The sequence below is a fragment of the Suricata suricatta genome, chromosome 3, assembly GCF_006229205.1.
Source record: "Suricata suricatta isolate VVHF042 chromosome 3, meerkat_22Aug2017_6uvM2_HiC, whole genome shotgun sequence".
Taxonomy (NCBI): domain Eukaryota; kingdom Metazoa; phylum Chordata; class Mammalia; order Carnivora; family Herpestidae; genus Suricata; species Suricata suricatta.
In genome coordinates, this window is record NC_043702.1 from 126,497,856 (window position 1) to 126,522,819 (window position 24,964).

A 24,964-nucleotide genomic window follows, 5' to 3' on the forward strand; every position below is an offset into this window, starting at 1 on the left:
GTCTTATCGTGGTGTCTGAAATTCCACCATTAAGAATTATTTTCTCCAAAGGTCTCTTTAAAATAATAACTATTTAATAGAAGTGTTGTAAGCTGTTATCAACTTTTTATAGCAGAACTATTCTCTTATGGATCTTGATAATTCAAAAGTAGACCAGGGCCCTGCTGAAATGCAACTTAGTGTAGGCATCTGGAAGTTTGGGGCAGTATGAGAAATAGAAAAAGCGATTCTGCAAAGAGCAATGAGTTTAAAATATCACTTGCTTCTCAATTTTGTTCAGGCCTGGCCCTGTCCTTATGGTCTATATTCATAGCAGCTGGCGGAGAGAACACAGAAAATAAAAACAAGCCAATATTTGATTCTGTCATTTTGCCAGCATGCCAAGGAGACAGACACTGTTGATGGATTTGACCATAAGTTCTGGCTGGAGTGACTCTTAGGCCATGTCTGGTTCTGTGTAGCTCTGACCATGGGGGCAGAGGAAGCCTGGGATTGAAGTGGCGGCAAGCCTGTCTCCTGCCGTTGGCTGCATCGTCAGTCTCACCACCTGATTTTAGGACAGTCCCTTCCCTTTTTTGGGCCTTCATTTCTCCATAAGCACATGAACTGTGGACATTGCAAGGCTTGGGAGGGCTAGGACGAAGAAAAGAACAGAAGGGAGTCATATTCCAAATCTGATGTCAACCAAGGACTGACAAATCCCCGGATTATGAGATGATAGGAACAATGTGAAACTTCTGTTGGGGAGCCCAGAAACTTTCTGGGAAAAGGAAGCCAAGGGGGAGAAGGCGATTCCCAAATGGGCCCAGCACGTGTTTTATGTTCTACTTTTGTATTATTATATTTGGTCTTAGTCCATGGTTCCTGGCTCATAGCTCCCAAACCCTCGGAATTTCTTAAGTGTTGAGAGTGATAAAGGTGTCTACTGTTATGTGAATAAGGTGACTTTTGGAAAAGCACTTCAGGATGGGGCTGGTTTTCAGTAAAGCCAAACACAAGAATAGAGGGTTAGAACTTTCAGTCCTACCCCCTGACCTCTGGGGAGTGGGAAAGGGCTGAAGGTTGAATCAATCAATCAAGCCCTTGTAATAAAGCCTTCATAAGAACCCAAAAGGCTGTGTTCTTAGAGCTTCTGGGTTGATGAACACATGGAGATTGGGGAGGTGGCACGTCTGGAGAGGGCACAGAACCTTCATGTCCCTTCCCCATGCCCTGTCCTATGTGTCGCTTATATCTGGCTATTCCTGAGTTATATTTATTACTTTATGATAAACTGGTAACCAGTAAGTAAACAGCAGAGTTCTATGAACAGCTCTAACAAATTAATCAAACCCGAGGAGGAGGTCCTGGGGACCTGTGATTTATAGCCAGTCAGTCAGAAGTACAGTAAAACCTTGGATTGCGAGTAACTTGTTCTGCGAGTGTTCTGCAAGTGAGCAAACATTTCTAATAAATTTTAACTTGATAACAAACGATGTCTTGTAATACAAGTAGTATGTGATGCTGAATATCACCATTGAGCCAATGGTTCTTGAAATTGGTTTTGATAGACAGGTGCTTTGGATTACAAACATGTTTCCCAAACGAGTTAGGCTCACAAACCAAGGTTTTACTGTATAGATAACAACTTGGGTTTGTGACTGGTGCCTGAGTGGGACTGATTTCTTAACTTGTGCCATGTGATACTTTCTCTGGGCAGGTAGTGGTAGGGTTGAGTTAAATTTTCAGACGCCCTGCTGGCATCCCAAGTGTGAGAATCTGCAACACCCTACCCTTACTATATTGGAGTTGGCTTCAAAACACCTGTTTAGCTTTTGTGTGTGAAATTGAGACTCATTCAAGGTGCTGGCTTGCAAATCCTCAAGACCTCAGTTTACACAGCTTATGAATAGCCACAGAGAATCCATGCTCCTCCTCCTTCCTGTCCTATAGGAATTGTTCTAGGAATGATGCAGATGGGAGCTCATGCACATGAACATCATTCGCAAGACTGTGCTGTTTCCTCACTTGACCACATGTGTTTCCCAAGTTCTCTGATCGGGTCTAGGTATGTGGCTGGGGAAGAGTTACCCCAGATTAATAATTTCATTGGTACCCAGGGATGAAGGGTTGGTAGGGCAGGAGTCCACAGTACAATCATTTGGGGGCTCCAGTGATCACTCCTCATTAGGAACTGCCCCACATGGAGATGGTTACTGTTTTTGCAAACTGGAAATATATACATATGTGTGTGTGTGTGTGTGTGTGTGTGTGTTTGTGTGTATAGTGTGTGTATGTATATATAATTTATGTTTTTATAATTCACACACATACATGTTTTTATTTCTTCCTTTCCTTTCCCTTTCTTCATTCCTTCCTTCCTTCCTGCCTGCCTGCAAGTGGGGAAGGGGCAGAGAGAGGGAAAGACAGAACCCCAAACAGGCTCCATGCTGCCAGTGCAGAGCCTGATGCAGGTCTCAAACCAATGAACTATGCAATGGTGACCCGAGCTGAGACTGAGAGTTGGATGCTTAACCCACTGAGCCACCCAGGCACCCCATGTTGTTGTTGTTATTTCTGATGGGCGATTCTGTTTCCCTGATGCAATGCTAGGGAAGCATATCCTCTGCCAATTAACCGGCAATTGTTTTGACTCTTCCTTTGGTATTCCACATATTTTATAATCTACTTTAAAATCATGGGTTCTGAAACTTGGTGAGGCAGGGATTTTGAAAGGGAGCACTTCTGGCTGTGTGATGTAAATCTGTTTCTCTTTAGAAGGACAGGGGGCATTTGGATGGGACTTGTAATGTTACAGCCAGGCATGGTAAAAAACTGTGCCCAGAATTAGAAATGAGTGAAACAAATTACCCAGTACTGGGGTCACCAGAGTCCAGTCCTGAACTTACAAATAGGTCACATTCTAGGAAGAGATGGATCTCTCCCAAGAGGCCGACTTTGGGGCAGAACTTTCAATAGAGAGGCAGGAGAACCTCTGCTTTCTTCAAATACAGAAATGGAAGAAGTCTGCCTAGTGCAGTTATTCATCATTTCTCTGTCATGAGGGAAGAAATAGAATTCCTATTGAGGTCCCTGTGTTTCCTCTCAGATGAGACTCTTCAGAGGAGAAGAGCTTGAATGAACTTTCCCTTCCTAGTTGGTATGATACTTTAGTAAAACCCCCTCAAAGCACCAGCATTGTTTTCCCAAGAAGGCTGATGGAAATACACTTGACATTTCATCTGGTTTCTGTCCTACAAAGCAAAGATGGAGGCAGAATGAGGAGAAGGTAGAACGGGGAGCCAGAGTAGAGACTGTATCTTGTTGTATTGGTTTGGAGAAACAGCAAAGCTAAGGATGGGTGCTATTATCATTATTTGGTTTTGCTGTTGGTGGAGGCAGGATTAATGAGGACTCTGTCTCTTCCAGTCCACTCTCCATTCTGTACATCACACTTCCATCTGCTGTCAAATCCAGAGCATACATTCCTTCTTAGCCTGCACCCTCTTATTTCAATAAGAATCAATAAAACACAGTAGGGGAATGGCGAGAAATCTGACCCTCTTTACTGTTTAACCTTAAAAGAGCTGTTTCTGCAGAAACCACTGGGGTTGCTGTTTGGTCAATGGTGGCACTTCTTAGATAAACGAATTGCAATATTTTGTTTAACTAAGCAACTGAAAAGCTGGGACATTAAGCAAAAACGTACACTGGGCAAGACCGATTGTGAGAAACTCTTTCCTGGGTTCTCTACTACATCCTGCCCATTCATGGGTTTTCTGTACTCCCACCCCAATACCATCATCACCTCATCTAAAAAATTAAATATCATATTAGAGCTGGAAGGGACCTTTAAGAGAACCTAGTTCAAACCCATCATTTTAGAAATTTGCAGACAGAGGGCCAGAGTAGTTAAGAGACTTACCCAAGGTCATAGAGGTAAGTGGGGCAAGCCAAGACCTGAACCCAGGTCACATTGGCCTTGATCTACTACTGTCTCCATTACACTGTGCTCTTTGTCAACCATGGGGTACAAATACCAGACACTTTCTCCCAAACTAACCTAGATTCCAGATACCAAGTTGTGGTCAGCCTTTTCTGGCTGCTTAAGGGAGGGTGGGAAGTTGACTTGAGAAGAGTCCATGAGCTGATGTCATCCTGATTTTGAGTTTGAGCCAAAGCTTAATTAAATGTGTCTTTTTTGTTATATTGTAGTCTTAGTGTTCTGGAATATCCCATCGTTTCTGTTGGGCTCATTTTTCCTCATCTCTAAAATGAGGAATTTGGGTTGAATTATCTTTAAGGCCCATTTTACTTTTACCAAGCTATGGTTCCTCTAAGATCATTGTTAAAAGGCACCCCCGTGTCCCCCAGAATTCGCGTTCAAGCAGATGGGGTCTTTAGCACATAACCTTCCATCAGGCCTCACATGGGAGAAGCAGGGTTTCACTGTCCATTCTGATTGAGTCTGGAGTATTGTGGCCGTCTCCTGAAAGTCCAGGGTGGCTCAGACCCTCAGGGGATCCTTGGACCAAAGCTGTGGGCAGAAAAGCCAGGACTTCACGCATTTGTCAGTAACTCCCCAGCTTCCCAAATGTGGACCTTGACTGGAAACTAGGCCAGCTTCCTTCTAGTGGCCTCAAGAAATGGAAAGCTAAATACAGGTGCCTGATTTGGCTTAGCCTGGGGGACAGCTCGAAGTGTACCCTGGGGTCTATCTGCTCGCTCTGTAGAGAATGATGTCTGCTTTCTGGGGTCAGCCTTACCCTGTTCCTTACCAACCCCTACAAGGCAGAGCCAGGCTTTGGGAACTTGCCTGTAAGTCTGTCTCCAAATATGGATGTGGGCTCCTTTCACTAAGGTTCTCTCAATTTGTGAGCTATAATCTGGGAGACCCACACATAATGAATTTTCTGCAGCTCTCAGTGGTCGATAGGAAATGATGATTTTGTCAAAGCATTGAGAGGGCTACCTTGCCTGTGTTCTGTCTGTAAAGCGTTGGGGGTAACTTTCCAGGATATCTCTTTCGCCTTTCCAAATTCTGTTAATTCACTGAGGTCAAATCATAGGCAATGAAAAAACTTTCTCTGAAACAGCCATGAATTTATAATCAGTAACACATGATTTCATTATTGTCTCATCAGCTATATTGAAAGTTCTTCAGAACAGGAAAAATGTTGCATACTTTTGATCTATCTTATGGCTTCCACGTGATAATATGTACTTAATACGTCGAAGTGTAATAATTAAGCCGTGGGACCAGGTTCTCCTCCTGGAATCGGCCTTGTTACTTTATAGTCATGACTTTTGGAATTTATTGACCTATCATTCAGATCACACATGCCAGGGCTTTGTGGTGCTGGGTTTCATTCCTGGTGAGCATCAGACACTTTGAAACTTATAAAGTCACAGATGCTAAAATCCCACCATATGCCTTCAGAATTAAAATCTCCAGAGGACAAAGCCTGGGTATCTATATGTTTTGAAAACTGCTTAAATGAGTCTAAGGTACAGCCATGATTGAGAAGCCTGCCTCCTGTGGGCCACTTCTCTATGGAACCGTGTCAACAGAGGTTTCTCATGTGCAGGCGTCACTCACAGACTCAACTAACAAAGGACGCACACTGTTCATTGCAGTAGGATGGTATTAGGACTGCGCCAGGGTGCCCACGAGCAGGTTACATACAAGAGGAAGATAGTCCAGGGTAAACATACATTTTGTTCAGGGTTTCCTCACTGAAAGCATTTTTAAAAACCCTCCAACACAATGATCTTGGAGAGTGAGGACCAGAAGAGAGGCAGTGAAGGCTTTTCAGAGAAATGGAGAGACAAAAAAAAAAAAAAAAAAAGCTAGAAATATGGGTAGGTGGCCATCTAGAAAGTGTGATTTTTTTAAGGACCTATTGACTTAAAATTCCAGCATGAAAAACTCATCCCTTTGGCTTAAAACTTTATCTCCTGTTAATATGGAAATACCTGTGAATCACATGGTGGTTCATCATATCCTTACCTGAGAACACATTGTGATGGGACATGGGGAAAGGTCTGGAAAAAATGGGCGGAAGGCTGAGTGTTGCCAAGAAAGGAACCATGCTAAGCAGGGCATCTCGCAGGTAGTGGCAGCTGGACAAATATTGACAATCTGATTTGCTGTCATTTAAAAAGAAAACTGCTGGAAACGAAGACGGACTATGGAATGTTCTATATTTGCCCCTGACTGCCCTGCTGAGGTGAGGAACTTCTTGGCTCCCCCTGGCCAATGCTGCTAGCTCCTGAATGGAGAAGAAAGCAACAAGAGAGCAGCCTGACCCCCCTGGGAGGTGGCCTCGTGGTCTAGGCTGGCCGGAGAGCGAGGGCTCTGAGCTCCAGCCCCAGGGTTTTCCTCTGACTCGCTGTGTGGCCCCCAGCCAGTCTCCGGAACAGCTCCATTTTCCTTGTATGTCAAACCAAGATAAATACCTCACTTCCCACCTCTTGGGAGCCTTGTAAGATTTTGCCCCTGCCACTTTCGTTAGCATTTGTCCAAAGACCATAAGAGGAAAGCTTGTAGGAAGTTTTAAGACGACTTGTTTTTACTATGAGCATTATCATTCTGATAGGAGAGCTCGTGCCACGCTCGGTGGAAAGGAGAAGGTGTGAGGAGGGCGGGAACATGGAGGGCGCAGCTCCACTCGGAAAAGCAGTGTTTGTGGTGGAAGAGAAACACGAAAGGGGGGCTGGGGTGCAAGGGAGAGAATTCTACAATTGGTACCAGATGCCATCAGAAGCTAATGACCTGACAAACACCGTCCTCATAAAACAAATTCCTTAAAAAGGAAGCAAATGGAAATGTAAGCTAGTGAAAGAATTTGCACCAGCTGCCCTAAAACCATTTCTCACTTCATAAACAGGTCTGGGTTTGGTGCATTTTTTTTCCTCTCTTGGTCTAATTTCATGCCACACTTTCCCCCTCTTCTGTGCTCCCCTGTCTCACTCTTCCTCCTTTCCTGCTGATGCTGGAAGGACTTCTTACACCGGTAGCCATAGCAACAGCAGTGACTGGAACCTCATCTTGATGGAAGGAGGCTCATTCAGGGTATTTGTTCTGTGTCTTATCTCAGCACGTATTTGTCCTCAATGATGACATGGATTAATTAATTGGATGGAGTCACTGACAAACAGCACATGCTATTTCACATTAATTCCTGGCAACAAGCTGACGGGAACCAGAACTGTTAATGACTCTGTTTTCTAGTACTCTCTGTTTACCATGCTGAAGAAATATTACTTTCTTGTGGACATCAAAGAATGCAGCATCTATGAAACTTGGAGTTCTGTAGCATCACTAATGAGGTGTCCTGATCCCTTGGAGGATGGTCAGGTTTCAGATCCCTCATCCAGATAGGTTTGATAAAGACTCAGAGACAAAGATTTATTTCCTGTACTGCATCGCCAATTATCAGCACTGGATGTGGGGAATTTGTGTTGAGAGTTAACAACCCGTACCCCCCAATTCATATATTCCTCCCTCCACTAGGCTCAATGGAATGAATCTGAGGGATACCATACCACTGAAGGGAATAATCAGGACTCAGAGGATTGAAAAAGTTACTTTCATACCAATCAACTCCAATACCTCTATCCTATACCTACTAAGCATAGATAAGAGAAAGAACATCACTGACATATGACTTAAATCCTATGGGTACAAAATAAGAGACAGCAACTTTAGTGTATTGAGATCAAATCCATCCTTTTTGGATTAGTACACTTTCATTTTTTAAGTTTTATTTATTTATTTTGAGAGAGACAGAGGCAACACGAGCAGGGGAGGGATAGAGAGAGAGAGAATGCTGAGCAGGCTCCAGACTGTCAGCACAGAGCTCGATGTGGGGCTTGAACTCATGAACCTTGAGATCATGACCTGAGCTCAAACCAAGAGCCAGACGCTCAACTGACTGGGCCACCCAGGTGCCCCTTGGATTAGTGCTTTAAAAATCAATTCTCATTTATTTCAAGGTGGTATGGGCATATTCAGTGACATTTTGTCTTTCACTTTCTTATATTGTCCAGCTTTTTAATAAAGTCATTGACAACTAACAAAATTCTAAGACCTGTAGAGCAAATTAATGATGATGGGATTCACAGTATCATTTCAACTGATATTTAGCCCCACTGGCAACAACATCAAGAACAAGAAAACAGAGGAAAATATCTTGTTGGTCACCTCAACTAAGCTATGATTTCCTTAAGGGCCTGATACTTATTGTACCCCCAGTACTCAAATGAATACATTGCCAACAGTAGGTGTTCAGTAGATGTTTATTAGTGAATGAATGAGTAGGGCAAGATGGTTGAATCACTGTTTGATGATAATATTTTTGTGTTCAGATTTCCATCTGTCATTTTAAAATTTAACAAGTTCTCCATTTTAGTAACCATTGACTTACTCTGCTGCATGAACAAATTTAATTCAGCCAATTTTTATTGTGTTTACTACAGGAAGGTATATGGTGAATATAAAAGTGGGTCAGAGTCAGTATTCATCTTCAAGAAGTTCATAATCTGGTTGGGAGTTTTAGCACTTAGGAGATACTTAGATCCTAATTGCTTTGTAGATCAAAGGATGGATAAATTAAAGAACAAGCAGATGTGTCTATGACTATAATATAGGATAGAGTAATAGAGGTGTTAGAGGGAAATTATTTTTAAAATTTCCCTGGGAGTTTCGAAGGAGGAAAGTATCTGGGGCTTTTGGAGAAGAAAGGCCTTTTAGAAATCTCAACAATTTGAACAAAGGTACAGACATGGGAAAAAATGGAAAATGTGGAATGCTAACAGAGAGCAAGCCACTGAGGGTGGGACTTGGGCCATCGGCGGTAGATCAGTAGAGGGGATTAACCTGGGAATAGTAACAACCCTAGGACCCTCTTCTTATGAGGGAAGGAGCTGAAACATTGGAGAATAAAAAACTCAGCCAAATCACCCAGGTACTAAGTGGTGGATCCAGGATCCAAAGTCAGACAGTATGGGGCCAACGCCCTCATTTTTCATCTCGACACTTATACCTTGGGAGGAGGGTAATGTGCTTTTTGCTCTTGCTGCTAGTATGGTCCAGACTGAGTCACCCTGAACCTGGGGAGTTAAATTCTCTCTCCTATTCTTGGTTGATTGGCCCTAGAGCCCCAGGCAGTGGTCCTCCTCTGCTGAGATGATGTCCACAAAGCACCTAGCACAACATTGGGCACATGGCGGGGGTTTAGTGTGTGTGAGTTTCCTCTTTCTATCATGGGCTCAGCTTCTCATCAGCCAGTGCTGACATTCAGTGGTGTGTAGTGCTGTGGCTACAGTTGTCAAAACTATTTCCGTACTAATCAGTAAATAAGTGTTGCCTTTTCTGCTCAGACACGCAGACCTTTCATACAGGGCCCTCTGGAATCATCTGTAAGGAGACAGCTAAAAAGGTCAGTGCGTGACACAACCAGGGGCCCCCAGCATTCTCTCCTGACCTGGGTCTGTGCTGATTGTTTGGGACTGGTTGTTCAACATTTTGAGGATTGCTCTCTGATCTGTCCATTTCTGATGGCATCCAGGCCTCTTGGGACAGGTTCCCCACCTTGTCCTGTCACCATTTTGCCCTCCTGGAAGCGCTGTAGAAAGTTGGCTAATCATTCATGACCTGTAAGCTGATACTGTTCTTGTTTATTTTATGTCACACCGTTCCAGGTCATACAGAAGGAGGTGATGAGTTCAATGTTGGGTTTGGAGAAAAATCATTCTATTTGGTTTCGAGGCACTTTCCAGACAGGAAGCTGCAGAATCTTTGCTGCTGCCCACTGGTTTGGAGTCAGTCTAAGATGCTTTTGTTTCTGTCATCCCCAGCTGTGTCCATCAGCCCTGTGGGGAGCAGGGCAGCTGTGCACCATTGCTGCTTGATCATGCGGATATGGTGAACTGTACCTCTGGTGGTCCAGGTGACATGAAGTGTGCTATCACCTGTCAAAGGGGGTTTGCCCTTCAGGCCAGCAGTGGGCAATACCTCAGGCCCGTGCAGGTGAGTTGGAAACCCATGGTCATCACGACCAAGCTCCTGGGGAGGGAGGGTACTTAATGCTCCTTTCCCTGGCTGAACTGGGTACAGGCATGTGTTTTTAAATCATTTGGAAGGAAAGGTGAGGACTCTAACAAGCAAGGAGAGCGTGACTTCACAGAAATGCAAAGTGTGGAAGAGCACGTGCTGTTCTCATTAACAAGGGTGTCTGTTTCTCTCATGGGGACAGTAGGTAGGGATACTTATCCCTTTCTCTGCCCTTGTTTTTGTCTTCCTGCCAGAAATTATGGTCCTACTTTTGGCTTCAAGATGAGAATGCCACATGTTAGACTTGTCCACAATTTGTAAACAAGATAGGTTGCAGTCATCTTGTCTGTGGCTCATGGTTTAACTTCCAGCCCTCCATACAAGGATGTTGGAGAAAGAGTCTGATTTTCTTCCCTTCGTTACTGAGGAGGGTGTTATATCATGGTTCTACCTTTTACCTAATTTTCCATAGTATACAAGCTACCATATTACCATTTCTAGCATTTGGAGGTAGTGGGATATATTACTTATGAACATGGCACATGCAACAATCACAGAATGAAATTTTGGCTTCGCTGTTTATTAGTTGTATAATTTTAGGTAAAAACAAACAAAAGAAAAGAATCTCTTTAAGCTTTCTCCCATATTTGTGAAATAATGAGGATAGAAATATTTATGGCATTGAGTTATAATGATAACTGATTGGAAATAATTTAAAAGCTTCTAGCTAAGGGGTGCCTGGGTAGCTCAATTGGTTAAGCATCTGAGTCTTGATTTCAGCTCAGGTCATGATCTCACAGTTCATGGGTTTGAGCTCTGTGTCAGGCTCTGTGCCGACAGCAAAGAGCTTGGGATTCTTTCTCATTCCTTCTCTCTCTACCGCTACCCAACTATTCTCTCTCACTTGCTCTCTGTCTCTGTCTCTCTCTCTCTCTCAATAAGTAAACAAATAAACAAACAAGCATTTTTAAAATTTTAAAAGCTTATAGCTAAATGATAGGCACATAACACTCTCTCAAGCTGCTGTCACTATGAGCATGATAATGTATTCTCAAGACTTCTGTTTTCCATCTTTCCTTTAGGGAGCTTTCAATTTCTGCTGAGGGATCTTTAAACTTGAAATCAACCATTAGAAAGTCATGACCATAATATGAGACAAAGGATGCATTAGGGAAAAGATAATGGTGCTTGAGGAGAGAGCCAGAAAGCCGAGGTACGAGGAGGCAAGAATGGATGCAAGGCCGGTAGTCAGGCGTCAGTGGTTGGAATCTTTTGCCTTCATGTGCCAACTGACTACTTAGCAGGTTGTAGATTCATGGAAAAACCTCACTGGCTTCAAAATGGTCTGAATTTAAAGACACAGTAGCTGGCTTCAGGTGGTTTGGATTCTTTGTAGAGAGAAACAGTTTTAATATACCTTGAGACCCCAACTCCTTGGTCTGTGATGCTTTGGTCCAAAAGGCAGAGTTCGTATTATCTGTTCTTAACCCAGCTTAACTCACATTAAAAAAGATAGAGGGGATGAAAAGGAATTAAAAAAATAAGTAAGGATTAAATACATTTGTGTGATAGATCAAGACGGGGAGAGAAGAAAAGGCAGTGCTTGCAATGCATTGAAGTTAGGGGCCCAGTAAAGACAAAATGGACAATACTTAATGAAGCCGGGAGAAACACCAGGCAACCATCTGATAGAGTCAGCAAGTACGGCTCCTGTCCCCCGAAGCTGGCCCCACGGAAGAAAGTATACAATCCCGGCTCGTGATCACAAGACAGTGGGGATATTTGCTTTTTGTTGATACAAGAACTGAAACTAAACAGAAAAATGTGTCTGGCTTTGACTTGGGCCCTCTGGCAGGCAACAGGGAAGCACTGGGAAGAGGGAGGAGCAGCTGGCCAGGAGCAGGCATCAGGGGTGACGGGTGCTTTCAGCAGTCATTTTACCTTTGGCTTCGCTGTCACTGCGGTCTCCTGGCAGCATGGCTCTGGGCCACAGGATCCCTCCCCACCCCCCACCCCCCACTCTCTCTCTGACCTGTTGTCTGGAAAGAAGGCTGTGCTCTTTCTCAAGCCATGAACTTCCAGGCCTCTTGGTTTCTACTCCTTCTGTCCCCCTCACTCTGGACACTGTCTTCCCTTCCCCTCTGTGGCGGGGAAGTCCTCCTCACCCTTCACAGGCCAGTTCCTGGATCACCCCTTCCATGAGCCTCCCTGCAGACACCTGCCTCCTGCTCGGAGGGGCGCTCCCTCCTCCAGCCCCACCCCCATGTGCCATCTCACCACCACAAAACAAGCACCTAGGTGTGATAGGGCTGTCTACTTTTATATTTTTATATTTTCTCTCTTCTTGCTTCCCATTTGCTCCTTCTTTCATTTCATCATTCTCATCTTTTGTAGTGAATTCTTCAAAGCATTATAGAAAGGAGTGGGCTGTAACAAATACAAAGGTATCTCTTGCATTTTCCTTCCCTGTTGTCCCTTCTGCTCTCTCTTTTTATTTCTTTCCAAACTTCCCTCTTCGGTTTTCTGAGCCATTGTTTCAACCTGTGATTTGCTGTGCTGCTAGAGGATAAGTTCCTTGAGGGTGTCTTGTTTATCCAAACCTACCCAGACCAGGCCCTTCTAGGTGCTCAGTCAATGTCTCTTCATTTATTTAGTGATGGTGAAGCCTAGGGCCACCCAACAAAAATGACAGGCTCAGGGAACGGGCTGGAATCTCTCTAATTTAACTACAAGGTTTAGAATTGATGCCTTGTGGGCATCAATTCTTGGCTGTCCTTGGATGCTACGCACCATGCTCTGCAGAGATACGTGTGTTTATAGCATTACCTGTTAGCTTATCCTTCAGGGTGTCAGCAGGAAACAGATGACATGCTCTGAAGTGGGCAATGGGAGAGACTTTAATACAGGGACTACCTATGAAGGTAGAGGCAGGACACAGGGACATTATAAGGATATGGTGCAGAATTCCAGGGTGAAGGGGTGCCATCACCTATAGGTCTGAAGAGTCGACTGCATGGAGCAGTTAGCAGAACTCACAGGAAAAGAGTGCAGGAGAGGATGGGGAGGGCCACCAAAGGACAAAGCCAACGGCCGGGAATGCCCTAGAGGGGGTGTAGGAAGACTAAGCACCCTGACCTCCCTGTCCTTCCTGGCTCTGCAGTGTCCCACCTGTGTGTGCTGGGTACTGGGTGCTAGGGTCAAGCACAGTCTGAGGAATGAAACCCCCAGGGGCACAGAACATGGTGGAGAAGGGCACAGAGTGGATCCAGGAGCACATGGGGGAAGCCAAGAGTTCGCCTAGAGGAGTGTCTCCATTTCATGATTCTCTGACACTAACGGGCAGTTGACAGCTGCCCACCTGGGTATTGGGAGCCTGTTTCAAAGCAATAGGGCATAAAGAGGGAGCAAGACAAACTAATTTTACCTGTTTTGAGTATTTTCACCAATAATCACCAGGACTCTTCCAAAAGCCTGGAAACTAATAAGCCTTTTCATGTGGCCCTGATGGAGAAAACTCTGTTTCTAGAAGGAAATTCTGCTCACATGTTCCTCTGGGCACTGGGACCGGGCTGTGAGCTGCATGCCCCTGGATTGTGGCGTTCCCGACCAGTCTTTGGTGAACTACGCAAACTTCTCCTGCTCAGAGGGAACAGCCTTTCTGAAACGCTGTTCCATCTCCTGTGTCCCACCAGCCAAGCTCCAAGGTACTGTTGACCAACCAGGAACCAAGTGCAAGGTCGCTTCAGCCTCCCACTCTTTGGGGATACTCCAGGGGGTCTTTCCTTCACCCCAGTACTCTTCCCATATGCTCTGCCGTCCCACTCTCTCCAGATAACATCACCAAAGTCCCAAAGGGCAACACCTTTCTTTGTCCTGATGACGTGGAAGGACCCGATGTCTGAGGTCTCATTAATGGCGTCCTGTTTTTATTTGTATGTCCTCTGGAATCTAGCCAAGTAACAGTTGCCTGATCACGTTAATACTTAAGAAACACTTTATGATGCATATGTTTTATTTAAGATTTACAACCTTCCTAAGAGTTAGGTGCTTTTAATTCTATTTTATAGACAAGAACAGAGTTATAGGCATTGTTCTTGGGTGTGCTGATAGTAAGAGATGCAGATAGGATAGAGCTGGCCCCGACCCCACACCTTGCTCTTTACCTCTTCTCAGTCTTCGGTGTAGCTACCAAGCACCCAGGAGGCTTGTTCCAAATACAACATCCTGAGCCTAATGCTGACAGAGCCTGATTTAGTAGGTCTGAGGTGGGTTGGTGATTTGACTGTGGGAGGTTCGTGGATTGCATTTGGAGGGGCCATTAATTACCCCGGGGCATAGAGTGGGGTGTTTACACACAGAACTCTGCAGCCAAACTGCCCAAGTTCAAACCCTGCATCTGCTACTCTGCAAAGTTACCTAAACTCAGTGCCCTCGTCCACAAAGTAAGAGACACTGGTGGTATCTGTTTCAATGGGTTGCTTGAGGTGTGAAGTTTACACAAGTATTGTAAAATGCTTAGAACAGTGCCTGGCATACGCACTACAGAGGCATCATCTATGATTATTAGTATGCTTTCCATGATACTGCCACTAATATATTTTTCCTATTTGTAGTTGGGAAGGGAGGTAATGATTTGGTTGATAGCCATTCCTCCATTCCAGTCAGGAAGTACTTACCTGACTTCAGTTCTGGGTAAGAGATCACAGGAGATACTCAGTGGGGAAAGAGAGATAGCATGAACCCAAACCCGAGATGTTCAAGAAGCTTCTCAACAAAGAATCATGTGACTTCCTGAGAACACCGACAGATTGATGGGCTTTTGTTCTTTGCTGCTACATGTGGGTTTCAGGACTTTGCCCTGAGCATCCTGTGCTTTTCTTCCCTGCGGTCAGGACGGAACCCGTGGCTGACCTGTCTCGAAGATGGGCTCTGGTCCCTCCCAGAAGCCTACTGCAAGTTGGAGTGTGACGCTCCCCCTGTAATCCCTAATGCCAGCCTGCTTCTGCCTCAGTGCCTCCAGGGCGACCATGATGTGGGCTCTGTCTGCAGATATGAATGCAAACCAGGCTACTACGCGGAGCCGAGTGCGGAGGGGAAAGTCAGGAGGTAAGCTGGCTTGTTCCTGGATCTTTGCAGTCCTCTCTACCCTCGTGCTTTCACTTGTAAATCCCAGGCCATTGTTTTGGAAATAATATGAAGATCTTCTGGGTTGTCCATTGCTTGTCATGTTTGTTTTTCTGTATCATCTCTCTTTACCTGCACAGGTATATTCCCCAGTCATGGCAGACAGGTTGACCAGGTGTGGTTTCTGTAAAGATTTTCTTTCCTATGGGAGACCTATCACCCTCACTTAGGTGCTTTTTATTTATGTTTGTTTGTATTTTTATTTTTTTTTTTAGCATTTACTTATTTTTGAGAGAGAGAGTGAGATGGAGGATGAGCAGGGGAGGAGCAGAGAGTGAGGGAGACACAGAATCTGAAGCAGGCTCCAGGCTCTGAGCTGTCAGCACAGAGCCCTACACGGTGCCCAAACTCACAGACTGCGAGATGGTGACCTGAGCTGAAGTGGAAAGTTTAACTGAGTGAGCCCCCCAGGCGCCTCATTTTAGGTGCTTTTTAAAAAAATCTGTGCCCTGGGGGCACCTGGGTGGCTCAGTCAGTTAAACGGCTGACTTGGGTTCAGATCATGATCTCACAGTTCCTGAGTTTGAGCCCTGGGCCAGGCCTTGTGTTTACAGCAAGGAGCCTTCCTCAGATTCTCTGTCTCCCTCTCTTCCTGCCCCTCTACGCTGTCTCTCTAAAAAATAAATAAATGAATATTAAAAATAAATACATAAAAAAATCTCTGCCCTAATTATTGTTTTCCTTGAAAGTAAGTGTTGGGAGCTTCCCAGGTGTTATTACGCATGTCACTCAAGTCCAACCGTGGGCAGAATGCCCTCATCAGGACGGTTGGGAATTTATGATTGTGGCTCCAGACACTTATTACCTGTGTGATGCTGGGAAGGTTTCTTTCTCTGCCTCAGTCTTTCTCATCTGTAAAACAAAGACAGTAATAATAATATCTACCTGATAGGGAACCAAAGTAATTAATTAGTTCATTAATAAAGCCTAAGTATTGGTATTTGTTTTAAAAGCATAAAACTCAATACGTATTAGCCATTACCATCACTGTAGTCTGTCTGCCTTCTCCTGGGCTCTGTGTGTATGCATGCTCCTAGACCTAGGGAAACTGGGAGTGCCTGTCTTCTGATCAGAAAGAACAAAAGCTGCTCAGCTCTGTTTTAGAGGAAAGGCTTTGGAGAGAGTCCTGCTGGGCTTCAAATCCCAGTCAGCTCCCCTTTTCATCAGCTGGGTAACCTCAGGCAAGTTACATAGCTCTTAGGGTCTCAGTCTCCTTTGTAAGTTGAGGATAATGCCCACATCAGTGTTGAGCTGAATGTGGCAGGAGATGATGTACAGCTCCCCCCGCCTCCCTGTACCTGTCTTGTGCCAGTTGCCCAATAAAGGGTTTCAGTAAAAGAAGGCTTTTCCGAATACACAAAACAAACAGAAAGCTTTCAGAAAAAGAAAATTCCTTGCACTCAGTAACTGGTAGCTCTTCGTTCTGTGTCACAAATTATGTGGTGTGAGAGAAAAAATCAAGTTCGTTTCTTACCCAGGACTTAATTAAGACTGACCATGGTAGGTCTTTTTTTTAAAGGTGGATTTTTAAAAATATATTTTTAAATGTTTTATTTATTTTTGAGAGACAGAGAGAGAGTGAACAGGGGAGGGGCCAATAGCAAGGGGGACAGAGGATCCGAAACAGGGTCCACACTGACAGCAATGAGCCCAATGTGGGGCTTGAACTCATGAACTGTGAGTTCTAGACCTGAGCTGAAGTCTGATGCTTAACTGAGTGTTAAGCTTGACTGAGCCTCCCAAGCGCCCCTGGCTTTTGTTTTTTAAACTAACAAGATCCTGGCTATGGCATTACCAATGAAGCCAAAGGATACAGGCTTATAAGCTAGAATTCTCTAAGGAGACAGAAGAATATCAGGAGACTTACTCTCTGGCTCTCATCTGACCTTCACTGGTCAATACCCAGCCATCTTTCTGTGGGGTGCATTGAGTCTGATTTTGCCCAGAGCCCTCCACTCCAGAGAAAGCCCAGGCTTCTCTGTGTGTGTCGGTGAGTGTGGGAGGCGGGGTGGGGGGAGGTGGGCAGGGAGCAAGGCAGGCGAGAGCCAGGCTGATGAGAATATGAATAATACTGATGAAAAATTCATAAGAGCCAGCACTGGGTTCAGTGGACTCTAGCAGGTACAGTCAATAGTTTTTGACAACTGAAAATGCATTTGCATGTGATTTTCATAGGATCCAGATCAATTCACCTAGGCACACCTTGATGGGCAGTGAGGACCCAGCCCACCTTCAGGTGGTATTAAACTTACCTGTAGGCTAGTGTTTTCTGGTTTCTTCCTTCTCCCTTCTTGCTTCCCTTTTCACAGGCCTGCATCTGACTCTATCTGTAGAACAGTGCAGAGAAGAATAATTGAGGAGGGAGAGAAAAGTCTCAGGACCAGGAGGAATTAAGGGTGGAGGGATTATTTCTAGCTCCCTCGGCCCATGGCTGCCCTTTGTGTTGAGACCAAGCCTTCCCCCCGCCAGAATGTCTGCCTTACCCAGCACCTCAGACTTGCCGGCTATTGCTGCCCGGGCAGGGGCACACAAGGGCCATTTGTTGGCATAGCTTTTCTGGTGGAGAAACTGGACCCTTGCAACATCGGCATCAGTTTGGGCATAAACATTTACATTTGCAAACATGGTGCTGAGGAAAGATTAAATTATTTGCCCCACTGTGTAAACTGATTTAAATCTTAGTTTACACCTGTTTACATAGCAGGCGGTGGATTGGTAATCAGACGTTTGCAAGTCGGGCGTAAATCACTGTCACTTGCCGCTTCTGTTTACCCAGCGAACTATGTCAGCCTTGTTCCTCACTTGGTGGAAAGAGCCCAGAGTTGTACAAATGGGGCTCTAAACTTCTTTCTAGGAGATGTGAACGGGAAGAGAAGAAATTGAAACAAGGAAGCAGGGAGATCAATTCAGACAGAGTGGACACGTGCTAATTTTATGTAGTTTTGTGCCCAGTGGAAAAAACCCACTGGATGGCCAGATTTACACCTTATTGTTTGTATGACTCTGAACAATGTACTCAGTATCCATGTGTCTCAATTTTTGTATCTGTAATGTGAGGGGTAGTAATTTCTATCCAACAGTGCTCTTTTGAGGCTGAGAGGAGGTAATGTACTGAAAGCATTTTATCCACTATGATGTTCAGTGTAAGTACCAGGTATTGCTTTGGGTTCATTTCTTTTTAAAACAACTACCAAAGTATCAGCCAAGTACATTCCCTTCCCACTCTGAAGTCTATTGAACATTGTTTCAAGACAAAAGCAAGACAAGGACGGGACGTTGTTCAGATTGGCCCATTTAAGTTTTGTCCCATTCAACTGGGAGGTGGCAGGGAGGGCCCAGCGGCAGCTGGTAGGCCCATCACACGCATGCTTTGTGCCCGTCTCCTGGCGAGACTCAGGGAACACACATGAGGAAGATCTAGGATCTGATCTCAGGAAACACGCAGCCTCCATACTCCCCCTTTCATGTGTTTTATTTCTCCTTGAAGCATAACAGAGAGGGAGACGGAGGTACAGGTCAGCACTTTCACCAGCATTCCTAGCCCCTTCCCAGCATTTTAGAGTGGCAGCACCTGTACTGGATCCGGGATCCAGTCCCTGAGGACAGGCAAATACAATGGGTTAGGCCTGGGTCAAAGACTCTGACCTTGAAGACATGGCTGGAATCAGCATCACCCAAGCCCAATGGCTTCCCCAGAGGGAAATTGAGAAGGAGGGTAAATGGATGGTGGGGGGAGCAAAAAAATCAATGAAACAAAAATAACTATCTATACAATGGCACAGCCATATCCTGACATAACCTGCTATTATCAAAGATGTTTGGGAGAATAATAAAGACATGGGAAAACATTCATAACACAGGGGCACCTGAGTGGCTCAGTCAGTTGAGCGTCCAGCTTCGGCTCAGGTCATGATCTCATGGTTTGTGGGTTTGAGCCCCGTGTCAGCCTCTGTGCTTACAGCTCAGAGCCTAGAGCCTGCTTCAGATTATGTGTCTCCTTCTCTCTCCGACCCTCCCTTGCTTAGGCTTTCTCTCTCTCTCTCTTTCTAAAAAATTAAAAAAAATATTAAAAAACATTTAAAAATTTAAAAAAAGATTCACAATACAATGACAAGTGGATAAAGGCAGGAAAGTAATTGTTATAATAAATGGTATGCTCTCTATTTTCCATGTTAAAATGATATTTTATCACTTTTTTAATAGCTGGAAATCATTATGATATTAGTAATCATAACCTCTAGGTAGTAGGTTCCAAGAGAATATATTTTCTTTTTCTTTTTTTTAATTCATATATATTTGCTAAGTTTTCTAGATTTCATAGTGAGGTAAATGGATAAACGGTTTAAAAACTAAATAACAAAGTGAAGCTATGAAGAGTAGATTATAGACATTTGTGGAGGCAGAGAGTGATAGAAGGAAAAGTAGGCAGATCTGTCTACATAGGCAAACCCAGGAGAGAACAGCACTCTAAGATGGTGTGAGGAAAGGTACCTGACCTTTCACCCTGTGCCCAGATCTTTCTATGTTTTGAGGACAAGCACTGTCTTTATTCTTGGAGGCCACTTCATACCTTTTCTCATCCAGTCCTAACACCTCTTCCCTAACATCCTGTGTGTCCCCTCACTCCCCAAAGTGAAGAGTCTGCCCACAGGTGTGCAAGCTTCTCTTACCCTCCCCCTCCCTGCTGTCTAAGATGAAGTTCATCACCTTTGCTCTGGACCCCATCTCCCTCCTCAGGGATTTCCCTCAACCCATTGTCCCTTTTCTTTCCTACGTCTGAGACTTCCCTCTTCCTCTTGCTGGGTAACTTCTCTTTCATTGTGCTCCAGATTTGCCCACATTACAACTCAAATGAGCAAAGCCTTTTCTTGATCTCGTGCTCCCACCCCAGCTACCATTCTGTCTTTCTCTCTCTCTTTTAACTGAGACTTGTGGTAAGAGTTGTTTGTCTTTGCTCTCTCTTGCCATCTTTTCTGTCCTTCACACCTACAATCATGATTTTACTTCCATCACGTCAGTAGAGCTGGGCCTGCCATGGATATTTCTGCTGCCGAATGCAGTGACTCTTTTTGGACCTCAGGTTACTTGAGAATATTTGGCTTGTGTTGTGGTCACCAAGAGAGATAGGATGGACCCTCCTACCCGTAATTTGGTGTGGATGGTAAAACTAATGATACCATACACAGACCAAGAGGATATGAAAAGGGTTATGACTCACGTAATGAAGCCTTCTGGGAAGAGGAGGAGAGGATCCCAGGTTGACCTTCAAATGGCTGGAGAAACCAGGGCAAAGAGAGAGTGTGGGATTTGTGGTGCTTCAGGAGTGGGGCTAAGGCCATGGTTTCCGCACGTGAACAGAACCTGTGTGGTTTGAACTGTCTGCTGAGGCCAAAAGAGGACACGAGGAGCTCTCTGATAGGCTTGCTCAATGTGGGAGATAGTGGGGCTTGGAAGCTGTCAGCAAACATTAAAAATGGAGTCAGGCTGTTTATTACAGCATTGTTGACTACATCCTGCTTGAAGCTCTTCCTTGATTCTGTTCTATTTCATTCCCTGATCTTCCTTCTTCTTCTCTGTCTCTTCTCAACTTTATTTTCTTGCTTTCCCCCTCTGCCCATTTCTTCAATGTTGGTGTTTCTCTGAGCTCACTTTTTTCTCTTGTTCTGTGCACTTGTCTGGGACAACACTCACTGACCGCATAGCCTTGACTATCATCCACACGCTGATGCTTTCTAAATCCATACCTCCCACTCTAGCTTTTTCCATTAAGGGCCATAAGTACCATTAGAACAACTGCCTATGGATATAGCCACTTGGATATCCCATCTGCATTTCAAACTCTTACTATATAAAACAGAGCCCATTATAATCTCTCAAATGTTAACGTTCTTCTGTGTTCTATGCAATTTGTCATGCCAAGAACCTGCACGTAACTTGAGACTCTTCGGGGTCCTTCACCCCCAATCAAACCAGTCATCAACTTCCATTGAATGTCATCTTACTGACTCTCAAATATGCCCATTTCTCCCCATCCCTGCTGCCACCTCTCCATAATAGATCACTATCTTTTTTCACTTCTCAACTGGTCCTTCTGGCTCTAGTCCCTTCAATACATTTACCACTTTGCCACAAAAAAAATCATCTTCAAAAAACTCAAATCCAATTGTAGTTTTCCCCCTACTTGAAATTGAATGGACACCCTTTCTGCCATTTCACTAGGAAGATAAAGAAAAATCTTAAAATAGTTTCAAGGTCTTGTACAGTCTAGCTGGGCTTTGCTTACTTCTTCAGGCTCACTATTACTCTCGTCCCTGGGAGATGACTTCCCTCCAGCTACTACACACAACGCCTTCGTTAGCGCAGACTCCTGTGCTGCTGGATTTATTTTACTTCCTCAGATGAGCCTTGGCTAGCATGCCTCTGGGTCAGAGCTCTCCCAACAGGGATCTTTGCCTTAGCTGACTCTTACTCTCCTATTTTTAGCATAGGTGTGGTTATATCTAGGAAGATCATCAGCTCTCCCCCGTCTGTAAGAAGTGCCCTTCCCATGGGTTGTACTACACACACAAATCCCCTGACAACATCATTTATCTTGCTGAGTAGAAATTGTTTGGTTACTTGTCTGTATTCTCCATTAGACCATAAATATTTGTTTAGCTCCCTATGCCCAGTGGCTGCTACATTTATGGATAAGTACTCAATAAATACTTTATGAACAGATGAAAATACATTCATCAGAAACATCTTGATAGGAATTCAATTTGATGCTAAGAATGACAAAGGAAAGGTGGAGGCAGTTTCTTAGGAGAGAGTGGAGATCTCTATTTCAAAAGCTTTCGAGTAGAAGAACTCTAACACCCTATGTGTATGTTTTCCTTCTAGCAATTGTCTCAGTAACATGCGAGGAACAGTATTCTGCAAAGAGAGTTTACTTTTATGTATTCAACACACACGTAAGCTTGATTAGCACAACTCAGTACCAGTTGTTAGTAACACAAAAGGATTAGATCGCTCAGCAAGCTCCCCAGAACAGTGCTCATACCCGGCTGCCCATTAGAATCACGTGCGGAGACTGAAAAACTCTTCATGTTCAGCTCCTACTCTAAACCAGTTACATCAGAAGCCCTGCAAGTGGGACCCAGGCATTAGTGTTTTGCAAAGTTTCCCAAGTGGCTCCAGTCTGCAGCCAAAATCAAGAAGCACAGCCCCAGTGGAACCTTTGTTTCTGTAAGAACAGCATCAGTCATGGGATTTTGACTTGCCTAAAAATATCCAGAGCAATGTTTTCTTTTTTCAAAATCAGTGTTAACAGCACTTTTGCATGCCAGATTTTTACATGTCTCTTTGAGGCTTATTTGTTTTTGGAGTTAGTTGAAAACCTACAAACAATTGTAGCTCCAAAAAAATTGTTAAATTTAAGTAGTTTCACGAGTTCTTTCTTACTGACATTTTACAAGACACACACACACAGGCTCCTTTAAGCTGCTTTCTTTCTCCCCCAAGCAATGTACTTGCACACTACATCGTTATGCATCACGCCTTCATTTTGGTTCAGGAAGCTAAAATAAATGTGTTTGACTTCTCTTTTATCAAAAAGACCATATTATATTCTCCCTTATCTTTCACTTCCATGGTTACCTTTTTCTCATTTAAGTGTTATCTTTATGTGTGAAGGTTAGGTTAACCTCATTAGAGCCCATAATTAATTTAACTTCTAAATTATTCCAGCCTTCTAACTTTACTTAGACACCCTCTCTTTCTAGAAGCCATTCATCAAGATGCCAGGGTAAGTGTGCTGCAGGAGTCAGATCTTCCTTAGAGTGATGGTAAACAGCTGGACTTTCTGGGAGTCACCCATGGTATCAGCTTTTCTAAAGAACTTCAAGCTATTTGAGTTCCGTAAGCACAAATGTAGGTCAAAGCTGTAATAAAATGACTTCACATTATGACTGTTTAGTGTTTAACAAATATTTGTTTGGTAAACCTCTTCAGTGGAGTTTCTCTTCTGACCTGGGGGGAGGGCTTGGGATGACCCTAAACTAGTAGACATGTGGACTTTATCTCTACACATAGATCATTTGGTGTGGAAGAGAGTTAAAAAGCATAAGGCCTTGGCTCTGTTCTATTTGGGTTGATGATATAATAAGATTATAATATAATGTATTATGATATAGTAATGCATAGCTTGATATAGGATAATATATGTCAGTATATTGTTATCCTCAAGATAGATGAGGAAACTGAGACTCAGAGTATCATTTAGTAGCCTTCCAAAATCACTCAGCCAATATATAGTGTTAAATCATTCTGACTCCAAAGTCCATGCCCTTGGCTAACAAGACTTTCAGTATTGAGCAAATTACCACATTTCTCTGGGCCTTCCCTCCCCCCACTCTATAAAATAAGGGAAGATCTTGAGTAACTTCCAACTCTAAAAGTCTATATTTCATTTTCCATCTCAGTAGAATAAACAAGAAGAGTTACCACTTTGGCATAACACCATCAAAAGAAGTGCTACAGAACAATTCATTGCCACCAGCAAAAACCCAGAGAAGCAGTGATATGTTAGTGTGCTGGCATAATCTTAGTGGGCAGTACTTACAGTAATACGTGGAGAACTTCTGGTCCGAGCCAAGGGTCAAGGTTATATTCTCTTCCTCTCGATAGGTTCTGATGAATTGTTCTCCGTTCACACCCAGGAGGATTGGATCTAGGTCTTCCTTGAAGACAGAATATGGGTACATTTTTAAGATCTCTAGAATTGACTTTAAAGATTAAGTGCTTCCCTAAACCTTCCCTAAAGAAGAAAATTTAGTCAAAATGCTAGGAAGCCTTTACTTTGTCCAAGATCTATCTCTTAGCTTAGTGGTTAGGTACACAGGTTCTGGGATTAGTGAGATCTAAGTTTGAATCTTGACTCTGCCATTTATTAGCACTTAGACCTTGGGCAAGTCTCTGATCTATACTGAACATCACTGCTTTTACTTATAAAATGGATATTAGGAAGTAAGAATACTTATACATTCTTATAAGGATTAAATTGGATAATGGATGTAAAGAACTGAGCTCAATTCTTAGTCATTTGACGCTTGTCAGCAAAAGCTGGTATTTTACCATCATCATTATCGTCATAATCAGGTTAATGCCACTTGCAAAATAACTTGCTTTTGGTGTAACAGGTAAACTTTAACAAGGAATGCACGCAGCTACATTTTTATCAGTGGCTATTGTCTCCCACCCAGTGCCTGTGCTCTCCCAAAACAACATGGAGACCAGGAAGACGGAAGCTGGCCTTCAGGAGGTACAGGTCTTCAGTTACCAGGGCCAGTGAGGGAGTGCATTTCCTCTGCCTATAAAGAGCATGAGCGCGCGTGCGTGCGTGCACACACACACACATCAAAACAGAAAGTTCATTAAATTAAAAAAAATATATATGCAGTTTTCTCCCCCAGTAAAAACCCTCTCTGAATGCTTCATCTCCTCCTGCTGTCAACTCACTGAGTTATCCAAATACTACAGTGGTTTCAAGTAGACCATGAAAAGGAAAAAGGGGAACTTGGGGGCGGGGAAAGAAATGGAAATGAAATAGCAAGATAGAGCTGGACAGACTTCAAAAATTGGGGCCAGCAAATAAGGTCAGGTTGGTCTGGGAGGAGAAAGGAAAGGCAAGTCCTGGGGATGTTACCTAGATTTGTAGACCCGTTTGATCTTTTTGAACTTTGACTTGAATCTCTGAGGTTCAAC

At 43.9% G+C, this 24,964-nt stretch overlaps 1 protein-coding gene across 1 annotated transcript in view; it reads left to right on the forward strand.

Annotated features, from left to right (window-relative positions):
- Positions 1-24,964, forward strand: part of PAPPA2 (pappalysin 2) — a 256,009-nt gene that overhangs the window by 165,493 nt on the left and 65,552 nt on the right. The window contains exons 14-16 of the mRNA XM_029933088.1: positions 9,841-10,012; positions 13,563-13,740; positions 14,929-15,142. Coding sequence (XP_029788948.1) covers positions 9,841-10,012; positions 13,563-13,740; positions 14,929-15,142 — 564 coding nt within the window. The remainder of the gene's footprint in view (positions 1-9,840; positions 10,013-13,562; positions 13,741-14,928; positions 15,143-24,964) is intronic.